The 12,015-nt window shown below is 47.5% G+C and overlaps 1 protein-coding gene across 4 annotated transcripts in view; it reads left to right on the top strand.

The window, feature by feature from the left end:
* Positions 1–12,015, top strand: part of SMG6 (SMG6 nonsense mediated mRNA decay factor) — a 205,440-nt gene that overhangs the window by 92,068 nt on the left and 101,357 nt on the right. For all 4 annotated transcript variants that reach the window (XM_058560085.1, XM_058560086.1, XM_058560084.1 and 1 more), the window contains 2 exons: positions 2,460–2,576; positions 4,091–4,259. In XM_058560085.1, coding sequence (XP_058416068.1) covers positions 2,460–2,576; positions 4,091–4,259 — 286 coding nt within the window. The remainder of the gene's footprint in view (positions 1–2,459; positions 2,577–4,090; positions 4,260–12,015) is intronic.

The raw sequence follows: 12,015 nt of genomic DNA on the forward strand, positions 1-12,015 counted from the left end.
GCTCAGGGTGAATCTTCCTCAAGCAAAAGGAGGAAGATTGGCAACAGATGTTAGCTCAGGGCAAATCTTCCTCAGCAAAAAACAAAAAACAAACAAAAAAAATGAGCCCACCTGGACTCCTCAGAGACTATAAGTGTCATTGTTCTTAAGCAGTTCATTCTCTGCCTTGAGCCCTAGCCCCCATTTTAAATTCTGAGAGATAGTCTAGCTTGAGATTGCCGTTTGTGTAAATAGAAATGGGCTTGGTGAAAGTAATCTCTCTCTGCCCCATCTTACCCTTGTCCAGGCTAATTGAGAGTGTCTTATTGTAGCCTTGGGCTTCTTGAAATACCAGTCTCTTGAAGCTAAATCACCCCCCTCCGTCCCTTCTAAGGGCCTTCTGTGTGCAGGTAACTTCTGTCTAAGATGCCCAGTTGATGAGAGGACACTAATGTATACTCAGTGTGTCAACTACCAGGATGTGGCCTCCACTTGTCTTATCCAGCTTCCTCTGTTCTGGACTTACTCCTCCATTCCAGGCTTTGTTGCTGATTAGAGGCAGGCTGCTGTCAGTGCTTGGCAGGAGTTGGGGCTGAGCTGGGGTGGTACAGACAGTGCTGCTGCCTATAGGAAGGGGTGGGGTAGAGGGGAAAAGTTGGCAACTTTTCTTGGGATGGCTTACACACATCTTCCCCTTCTCTACTTTCCATCTTCCCGCTTGGTTCTTGGATGCTTGTTTTCTGTCTCTCTAACAGAGGTTTAGGCCCTTACCAGAAGAAGAATGAGAGTGGTGATCTATTCTAATCCCATGGATTGTTACCACTTCCTTACTGCCTGCCACAGTTGAGTTGGAAAGTTAGAGGGTGACATTTGGGACCAGTGGGCATCTGGAAGGATGGTGGGAAAGCCACAATAGAAGAATTGCTACATTGATGCTACTCGTATATTGGGACCTTCTGTGCAGCAGCCTGCTCCTTCTCCCTCCCCTGGCTTTCTAAAGTGGTTTAGGGCTGGCTTCGTATACTGCAGTTGTGTTTGCTCCTGTGGCAAAGACAGTTAGGAATAACTGTGGTTGTGTAGCGTCTCCTGAAGTAAAGACTTCAGTTAGGCCCCATTGACAAGACGAGTGTCAGTGAGGAGAGAGCGCGCCCCCTTGGCTGTCGAGGTTAAAATGTAGGCAGGGACAGAGATCAAACATGTGGCTAATTATCCTTTTAACACTTGGAGATTCTGAGAATTCTCCTGTATTATAGAGGGAATTAACAGATTTGCTGCTGCCAGAGCGAGTGAGCCTGGCCCCTGATTCCATCTCCTGTGTGTATTGGGTGTCTCCTCCTCTGAGGCTGCAGGTTGGACTGCTGCCTTTTGTTTGTCACCAATTCCTCTCAAGTCTGGAGGAAGTGGCTATCAGGGAGGGCCACTTACAAGGAGTAGGTACAAGCAGCAGTTTGGGAGTGTATATGTAGCTCCCACCAAATAGTAGCTCTGGCCACCGCTGAGGTGGCTCCTTTCACTGACCTGCAGCCAGAAGGAAGTTAGCTAGGCTGAACTAGCTAAGTGAGGGATATAGGGTGCTAGTATTGGGAGCTAGATTTAGTTTTTAGCCTTGGGGGAAAGAATTTGTGAAAATAAACACTAACATTAAGTGCTTATTGTGTGCCATGCAGCGTCCTAAAAGTAACTCATTCAGTGAAATAGGTTAATTTTAAGTGTTGGATGTGTTGTTTTAGGAGGAGGAACGTAGAGGAGGTAAGAATGGAACCAAAAGTTGGTGATTCAAGAAGATAACTTTTACATTTGTATTTTTCTGATCTTAAGTGGTGATTGTACTCCTGTCTACACGTTAGAGAGACTGATAATTTTTTTTTAATTATTTTTATTTTTTTTTTTATAATTTTTATTTATTTTTTTTCCCCCAAAGCCCCAGTAGATAGTTGTATGTCATAGTTGCACATTCTTCTGGTTGCTGTATGTGGGACGCGGCCTCAGCATGGCCGGAGAAGCGGTGCGTCGGTGCGCGCCCGGGATCCGAACCCGGGCCGCCAGCATCGGAGTACACGCACTTAACCGCTAAGCCACGGGGCCGGCCCGAGACTGATAATTAAACATGGGTTTTTGTTACTGTAGCCTCACGTTATCAGTAGCCAGCTGAAGGTAGAGAACCTGCAGCTCTGGCTGAAACTGCCCACCTTGGGATAACTGGTGCTGGGGAAGTGATGTGATGCAGAATTTACACAATTGATCCCTATAGTAATGTTATCGAGGACTTACCCATATGCCAAGCATCATGGTAAATGCTCCATGTGCATTGTTTTATTTAGCCTCACAACTGCTTTTTGAGAGAGGGAATATTACTACTCCCAGTCTTAGATGAGGAAGAGGAGCTTAGTGATGTGACCAAGGATGTGCACCTAGTAAGGGAGGGAAGAGTAGCCCTTGGCCCCAGGGGTACTGATGGAGTTTCATTTGCCTCTCCTCAGACTGCTTCTCAGAGGAGTGTCGCTCGGTGATCCAGGAGCAAGCTGCAGCCCTGGGTTTGGCCATGTTTGCTCTCCTGGTGCAGCGCTGCACCTACTTACTTAAGGAGTCTGCCAAAGGTAAGCAGATGAGGGGCCCCCGACTGGTGGGCTTTCCAGCTGCCTGGACCCTGTGCAGACAAGCTCAGAATGCCCCACTGCTGTCTCGGTGTCTTCTCCTTCTGCTCTCCATTCTTCCTCTTCCCAACATCCCATCATCCTTTTGCCCACCTAACTAGTCCTAATTCCTTTTGCAGTCTGATTACCTCTGTGGCCCTTTTTTCTCCTTTAGTAGTTAGGATTTTCACTGTACCTATGAGCTGCCGCGTGTTTCTGCAACTTTCAAAAACCAGAAAAGTGAGTTTCCCCTTTTGTTCATAATTGATGTTTGGGGTTTCCGCCTCTATCTGTGTGTCCCTCTTTGTCTGGTACCTGATGAGTGCTATAACCACTGTGGACCAGTCATCTTGGGAGACTCACTGGACCAGTTGAGCAGTGTCCTGTATCCTTTAAGGCTGTCCTTAGAATTCCAAGCCTGGTTGCTGAGCTGTGTAAGGCAGGGCTAAAGGTTGTACTTTTCTTTCAGCTCCTGGATCAGTATTGGTGAGGAGTGAGGCCCCTCTGTTGTCTCCCTGCCACATCAGCTTTGTAAATGTCTCCAGCCTCTGGGGCTACCTTTTTTTGGAGGGAGGGAGGAGGTAACCTTCTATTTTGAAACAATTTCAAATTTATAGAAAAGTTGCAAGAATAATACAAAAAACTTTTACATACCCTTCACCCAGATTCCCCAGTTGTTAACATTTGACCATATTTGCTTTCAGTTCTCTCTTTCCCTATAGGCACATATACTTATGCTTATTATTATTTTTCTTCTGAACCATTTGATTGTAAGTTGTGGACGTGGTAGCCCTTTACCCCCAAATACTTGACTGTGTATTTCCTAATAACAAGGACATTCTCTTACTTGACGGTATAGTTATCAAAATCAGGAAACCACCATTGATATAGTGCTATTATTTAATCTACAGACCTTATTCAGTTTGTACCAATTGTCCTTTAAAAAGTTTTTTTTCCTGGTTTAGGATCCTCTCCAGGATCACATGTTGCATTTAGATGTCGTGTCTCTTTAGTCTCCTTCAGTCTGAAATGGTTTGTCTTTCTTTGTCCTTCATGACCTTGACATTTTTGAAGTATACAGGCCCTTTATTTTGTAGAATGTCACACAATTTGGGTTTCTCTGATATTTCCTCGTGATCAAATTCAGGTTGTGCGGTGTGGGCAGGAACCCTGGTGCCATCCCAGTGCTGTGCTGAAGGAAAGCTGAAAGCGGGGGGCTAGAGGCCAGATTAGCAACTTCAGCCAGGCCACAGGTGGAGCATAAAGAGCTGTCTACAGGGGCAGACCCAGTGCACTGCTTCTCTCTTTGTCCTGCTTTTCAGAATCCTCTTAGGTGCTGGCACTTGTCCTTCGCTTCTGGGCCCAGCTTTCCTGTGGGCTTGGTCTCCCTTCCCTAAGAGCTTGCTGCCGTCCCCGCGCCCAGGCCTCACTCGGGGGCCACAGCAGACATAGGCAGTTCTCACCCTTTGCCTCTGCAGCTCAGCTGTCTTCTCCTGAGGACGAGGATGACCAAGATGACATCAAGGTGTCTTCCTTCGTCCCGGACCTGAAGGAACTGCTGCCCAGCGTGAAAGTCTGGTCAGACTGGATGCTCGGCTACCCGGACACCTGGAATCCTCCACCCACATCCCTGGATCTTCCCTCACGGTGAGTCAGGCCACTCATTCCTTCAGCGCTGCTGGCCTTGGCCCACCTATGTTCCCACAACTCCCCTCCTAGTCCTCTTCTTTGTGTCCTCCCACCCACAGCCCACTTGTTTCTCTCTTCCCTCCTTGTTTGAACTTCGGTTTTTCCCTTCCTTGAACACCTTCCTTGTTCCCTGATGTTTCAGGCTATTTTTACCTATTCTCTGGTCTATTCCTCCTCCTCTCTCAGTCTCTCTTTTTCTCTTACTCCGTAGCTTGCTCTGTTTTGTTTGTCCTTGCTCTTGCTCTCTCATTCTCACTCATATTGTTCATACTCACTGTCTCTGGAGCTGCCTCTTTTTCTTGGGGGGGGAGGAAGATCAGCCGTGAGCTAACATCCATGCCAATCCTCCTCTTTTTGCTGAGGAAGACTGGCCCTGAGCTAACATCCGTGCCCGTCTTCCTCCACTTTACATGGGACGCCACCACAGCATGGCCTGACAAGCGGTGCATCGGTGCGCTCCCAGGATCCGAACCCGGGCCGCCAGCAATGGAGCGCGCGCACTTAACCGCTGTGCCACGGGGCCGGCACCTGCAGCTGCCTCTTGAGTCTGAGTATGTGTTGATGTGTGTGTAAGAGACTTTGTCTCTTTCTCTCCCTTGTAGTTTATCTCCGTGTATCTTTCAGGCTATCTCTTGCTGCTTCTTGTGCTGTTTTACTCACTCTGTCTCCTTGCCTTCCTCTCACAACATTGTAGTGTGTAGGAGTGGTGAGTGCATGCACTTCTCTCTTCCATTCACTTCGTTCTCTGTCTCCTCATCACACCCTGCCCCCATCTCCTGGTCTCTGTGGGTCAGTGTGGTATCTGTCAGTTTGGGGTGTGTTGGTCTGCGGAGTATGCGTGTCTGCCTGGGTATGTATATGTAAATCTGTTTGTGTGTTCGAATGACTTTTTTCTTTTTTTAAATTGTGATAAAATTTGCCATCTTAACCATTTTTAAGTGTACAATTCAGTGTCTTGTTACATTCACATTGTTGTGCAGCCATGTATGGCTGTTTCTTGTGTCCAGGTCTGTGTGTGGGTTGTATCTCTGTGTGTACCTGTTTGGGTCTGGTTGTCTATGTATGTCTGAATGTCTGTGTCTGAGTGTGAGGGTCTGTATGTGCTGTCTCTGGAGATTTGTCTATCTAAGGGTCTTTTGGTGTGTCTGTGCATGTATGTGTCCATGTTGTGTCTGTGTGCTGTGTCCATATCTGTGTCTGCGTCTCTGTCTATCCTTGGGTATGTGGGTCTCTTTGCAGGGTTCATGTGCCCCATGAGGGGTCTGTTTCGTCGTGTATCTATGTCTCCATGTCTTTGTGTCCATATCTGTGTCTGTGTCTGATTTTGGGTCCATATCAGTCCATGTCTGCTTTGGTCCTGTCCATGTCTCCGTGTGTGTGACTGTGTCCTGTGGGAGTGTGTTTGTATATGTTTCTGCAAGTCTGTGTCCAAGACTGCCTGAGTCCATGATTGACTGTATCTGTCTGTCTCTGTGTCAGTCTGGGTCTCTCTGTTGGAGGGGGTGGTGTATGTGGGTCTGCCTGTATCCACCTGCCTCTGCCTGTCTCGACTGTGTCTCCCTGCCTGCCTCTGCCTGTCCCTCCTGCGTGTCTCTGCGTGTTTTGGCTTGTCTCTGCCTGCCTGCCACTGTCTGTCTCTTTGCTTCCCTCTGTTTGTCTGCCTCTGCTATCTGTGTGTGTCTATATCAAGGGTCAGCAAACTATTATCCATGAGCTAAGAACAGTTTACATTTTTAAATGGTTGAAAAAAATCAAAAGACTGATATTCCATGACTCGTGAAAATTATATGAAAGTCAAATTTCAGTGTCCATAAAGTTGTATTGGAACACAGCCATGCTTATTTGTTTACACTTTGTCCATGGCTGCTTTCACACTGCAACAGCAGAGTTGAGTAGTTGCGACAGAGACTGTATGGTCTGTAAAGCTTAAAATATTTATTGTCTAGTCCATTTCAGAAAAAGTTTGCCGACTCCTGGTCTATATCCATATTCCCATGTGTCCCATTCTTTGTGTTAGTGTCACTGTGTATGTGTTCGTGTTTATACAATAGTGTCTTAATGTATGTGCACATAGGTGCCTATCTCTGGTCAACTCTGTTGACTGGCTATCTCTCTCCCTCCCTCTCCCTTTCTGTCTCTCTTCCTATCGCTACCTCTCTCTTGGTTTCTCTGTCTCCCTCTTTCTCTGCCTCTCCATTTCTCCCTTCCCTCTCCCTTTCTCCCTGCTGCCCTCCCTCCATCCCCCATTCTCTGTATTGTGGTCTCTGTGAGGTGTAGTGCACTCAGAGCTCCTTCAGGCTCTGTGTTGGGTGTATATATGTGTGTTTGGGAATGAGCATTCATACCCAGCATCTCATCTTTCTTCTCCAGTGCTCTTCTCTGGGAGGGGGAAAATACTAGATGATAGAATATAGAGACATAGGCTCCTGCCAACAGCACTTCTAGGAAGTGGGCAGGGGTGCTTCTCTGGGCTGGGGGCCAGCCATGTGAGTCTCCTGGACTCATGGGTGACCCACAAATGGAAGGCTGTAGCAGAAATTTCTGACCACCAGTTATTGATCTCTCTGTGTGGACTGTGTAGTCTGACTCCTTCCTCCCTTTCCTTCCTCAAATTTCTTTCTTGTTCCTCACCCCAGGAAGCACCCCTGGACTGTTAAGCCCTCTCTCCTCATGCTCTCCCAGCTCTAGCTCTCTAACCGTATGAGTGATGCTCCCAGCATCAAAGAGTTCTCTGCATCCTTCCTGTGAACCCTCCTAGGTTTCCAAAGTGTACTCTAGGCTGAGGAGTCATGAGCCAGGGTTGAGCCATGAACTGGGAAGTTGGGGCCACACAAAGGAACTGAGGGATCTGCTGGCAAAGGAGCAGTTGTTTCCCAGCAGTGTTCCCCGAAGAGTTAATGTGTACAGCCTCAAACTTTTCAGGCTGTTAATCTATACTGCCGACTAGGCAATTTGCAATTTTGGAAAGAAACTGCAAGGAAAGGCTCAGCTTTCCAAGTATCTGAAGCCACTGCTTCTGAGCAAGCACAAGGGTCACTGAGTGTTCCTCCCTTCCTCTTGAAGGGTGAGGAGGCAGACCGTCTGTCCCTGGAGCTTGGGCCTTCCCTGCGTCACCTCACCTCACAACCACAGGTACCTGAGATATGGTCCACCCAGCCCCTGTTCACCAGTATCCTGGGCCATCAGGCCTATTAACTGTCTTCTGCGACCCATCTCCCTTCATCCCTCCTCCCTCTTTTGCTCCTTTTGGCTTTTGTTTGGCTGAGGAAATGGAACACTCAGACAGGAAGTGCTGGGCCTCATTTGCTTGAGGTGCTGAGTCTGTTTTCTCTTTGGATGCTGCAGCAGATGGCCCGTTGCCGGCTTATGCGAGCTGCTGCCCATCTTTGGGCAAGGGCTCAATCTGCAGCTGGGCACGTGGTCCAAACTACAGCCATCCCTAGCTGAACTTCACCTACCTCCAAGGCTGCAGAGAGGCATAGGGGGTTGGGACACTTGAATCAAATTTGCTTGGTCTTTTCAGACTTTTCTTCACAGCGAGAGTAAATCTAGCCAAATAATATATTGAATCTGATTGCCCAGTAAACAAGTTTCTGTAGCTGTGGGCACCACTTACTCTCTGATGAATCTAGGTTAGAGAAGTTAGTGAAGTAGAGAATAGAGTCCCCTTCTGCACTCTCTCTCTGCAATCAGGATCGGCAGCTGGTTGTCTTTGGAATGCAAGTTTAAGCATAAAGGAGGGGCTTTGCAGTCCTGGGGCCTGACCACAAGGCATGGTGGTTTGAGGGCTGGTGCCACTGTTAGAACAAACCTGGACTGACCACCGCTGAGGGTAGTCCCACCTCGTTGCCTTGAGATCCAAGCACTGGAAAAGTGGAATAAGAATTTACCTTCCTCTTGTCTAGTTTCTCATATAGCTGTCTAACACTCACTGAGTAAATACTATGGTTGAGAGATTGGCAAGGTTGGTGGTTCTACAGGTTTCAAAGTTGCATCTTATGCCCACTGATCTCACATGCTGTGGAGCCTTTTCTTTTAAGGAAGGCCATGGGGAATAACATACTCCAGATATTTCTGTAGATGTCAGAACAGTAATCCCTCTGACACTCTTAAGGTCCTTGTGCTGATCTTCCTTTTGGAGGGTTTAGGAAAGCTCTCAAGAGAGTAGGAGGGAAATGGCTTCCACTTAACACCTCTCCTTTGAATGCTTTCATTGGTCTTTGCCTGCATTTGTTCTCTGCAAAGACAAATTCTTCATTGATCCTAAGATAAGGGGACGAGATAGCCTACATTTCAATTTTCTTCTCCTCCAGAAACCCCCACTTCCAAATTGTCTCCCTGACACATTTAGACCCTTATTTAATCTTGCTCTCTTCTTTCTCTCCTGGTCTTTGGTTTTGTTACTTTCTTTCCTTGTACAGTTAGAGACTCATTTCGAAGCATCCTTCACTTGCCTAGGGGAATTCCAAAGCTCATCATTAGTCTCCTTGGTTCTCTCCTATTTGCCCATATTCCTCTTCTTTCTGGTCATATCTACTTTTCCTAGGCAGTGGACACTTAGGCACATATGGAACACTTAGGATGTTGATGACAGAACATTATTGACACTGCCGAGTGATAAGGGCAGTATTTCAGGGCCATTTGTGCCTTCCCACACAGTGGCACTTAATGGGTATGTGTGCTGGAGTCAGCATGTAAGTAGATCGACTTCCCATTTGTACCTGTTAGGAGTTGTAATAGGATGGCCTTATATCCCAGGAGATTTCGGTACAGAAGATTGTAGCCGAGTGTGGAAAGTTGCCTTGGGCCACTGTAAAAGACAGTGTAGAGTGCTTTGGTCTATTTAGAACAGACCACAGTGTTTGGAGGGGCTGTCTCCTTGCAGGAGGTGGAGGGAGGAGTGGGAGCACAGTTTCTGCGCCAGGCTTCTTGTTAGAAGGGAGAGGCAGCTGCTCCCCACTTTACCAAGTGAGCATGAGGAAAGTTGTAAATGTCAGGTGATGGAGAGGAGCAGAGCAACAGGCGTCCATGAACCTAAGCATGGTGACCCCTTGCATCCCAGGACCTTTGGTAAGGCTTGGGCAGTGGGACAACCTACCTCATTTCGTAGTTTCTGCTGAAGCCAAATCTTCCCTCATCTTGATCTCTAGTTCTCAGTAAGTGAAAGAGTCAGGGGACTTTGAGAACATCCAAACCTAGCCCAGCTGTGGCAGTTGGTTTATTGCTTTCAGCTGGTACTTGAACCCAGGTCCTGGTCTTGGAGGCTTTCCCAGGTTTAATCCCCAGAGCTTTCTCTGCAGCTGTATGACACTGCGCTGACCCCAAATGAGGATAGGAAAATAGAACCAGTGCCAAGCCAGAGTCTCTTTTTCATTTGGAGTCTGGCTGTCTGCCCATGACCAGGGTTACATAATGGGAAACATAGCTGGGGCTCTGGAGAGCCCGCGTTTCACCAGGCTGCCCAGACCTTCGCATTCTGATGCTATATATCTTCCTAATTGTAGCTCGGATGCATTTATCACACTGTTGGATTGGAGTACTGTAAAAAAAAAAAAAAAAAAAAAAAACTCTAGAAATTCCTGGACTTGCTGCTTTTCCATAGCTTGTCTTGTATAGTCTACATAGCATGCTGGAAAAGGCTTGTAGGGAGCCCTCTGAGGTACTGTCACATAGGGAAACATAGGGATATATAGGGAGTATGCAGTGAGCTAATTTCCTCAGGGAACCTACATGTGTTGACCCTGTAGATGAGATAGAAATTCTTGAGTTAAAAAACAGCTCGTTCACTTAACCCTCGTAGGGCAGCTCTGAAATAAGAAATAATCACAAGTCTAATCGGCACCCCTTCAAGGACGCTTAATACGTCTTCCCAAAAGGGCATTTTAGGAGGTCACTAAGTAATAGTCCATCAGCACTTCCCTGAAGGAAGTGGTGGTGACTGTGGGAAGCCCCTTTGCTGCCCTGGCTCCCCACCCAGTCTCCCTGGCTCCGGGTTGGGGCGTCAGCACTACAGCCTGGCACCAGGGGGTTCCTCTTCCTCCAAGTGCTGAGTGTGGGGCACACGTGATCTCTCCCACGGCAGGAGTCTCTGTCCCCTTGCCACTCCTCCCACAGGACTCCTTGTGAGAGGAAGGGGTGTTGGCCTAAGACTCCAGTCTGACCCCAGCAGGGTACAGCAGCTGACCCCAGGGAGAGTACTTTCCAGCTCTGGGCTGAGGTTATTTGGGTCCAGTGTGTGCTAAACTAAGAAGACGTGTTGGAGTGGTTACAGCTAAAAATTTAGAGAGGCAGGAACCGTGAGAATCCGCACCAGGGAGGCCGCTGAGGGCTCCACTCATGCCGTGGAGATGTCAAGGTCCCTGGGGGCTGCTCTTTCCCAAACACACAATGCTGATGGGTTTAACACACCACAGTGATGCGACAGAGGCTATACATATGAATGTAGCTTGGGAGAACTGCAATCAAATAAGGCACTGACCTAGATAGAGGTTAAGGGAGGCACAGTAGAGGTGTGCCAGTACTTGAGAAATCCTGGAATGAGGTTACCGTGACCTGCTGTCGGCCATAGGGCTCCAGCTGCACTGCTTAGAACACAGAGAAGTTTATGTTCTTGGAGTAGTGCAGTGTGACTGAGCTTCAGAATTTGATTTTCCCTCTTGGGCAGAATTAATTTAAGTTGGGCACTCTCCCAAGAGCCCAAGTTGACTTGTTTGTATAAACTAGAAAGGCAGAAGGGGGATCATCTTTAACTGAGTCTTGTATTCTTTCGTGGTCACCTAATAAACAGCTGTTATTCTTGGAGGATGGTATCTTGCTGCCCATGTCTTAACTCCTAGAACAGTGGTCTCTGACACCTTTGTCTCCTCGTTGTATCATGGTGGCATCTGGAATATACACTGTAGTTCCTAAATCTCAGAGAGAGAGCTGCGTAGATTTCCCCCATCTCCACCCCCATACCAGGGCCTGTTGAGCTACCTAGTACAGATACCAGAACCAGATCTTCAGCCCACGAAAACAGAGCTGGCATGACATTTGGCTTTCTAAGGGGCTTATTACTAAGCAGTTTTAAGCCCAGGTACTGTTCTTTTAACTACCAGACTTGTTGGATTCAAGTCCATTTCTGCTATTAGCTGCTCACCTCCTGCAGTTTTCTCCAGTTGGGTGGGAAGTTCTCCAGGGCTACAGTGGTCTTATGTTGGCCATTAAACCTTATGTAGAGAGTTGTGGGCTAGAATATAATGGTCCATAGGCAAACAAGTTTTAAAAAGAGGATATTTGCATATCTTAAGAGCATTTCTCTTGTTCTCGCCTTTTGTCTTTCTCCTTTGTGTCTGTAGTCCGTGGGCTTTCTCTTTTTCAGCTTCCTTCTGCCTAGTTTCTGTGCCATCTTGGCTATATTTCTAGAGCTCCTCACCCCAGGAACCAAAAGACCCCACTCATTTCCCATCTGTACTACTTCTCTGATCTTCCATGGCTCTGAAACACAATGCAGGGCTTCTTCTCACTCAACTCTTTCCGGGTTTGTTCTGCAGCTGTGGAGTTTGAATGTTAGTGTTTAAACAAGCTGGTATTACACAGGAAATGGCCACCTCCACAGGCCCCTGCAGGCTTGTAACATGGGGTCATTGTACTTGATATTAATCACCAGTCAGCCTGTTCCCCCAGTAAAAATATGAAGGGGTGTGTGAGGGCTCAGTCCTCTTTAGACTTGCCA

Source organism: Diceros bicornis, chromosome 18 (genome assembly GCF_020826845.1).
Source record: "Diceros bicornis minor isolate mBicDic1 chromosome 18, mDicBic1.mat.cur, whole genome shotgun sequence".
NCBI lineage: Eukaryota > Metazoa > Chordata > Mammalia > Perissodactyla > Rhinocerotidae > Diceros > Diceros bicornis.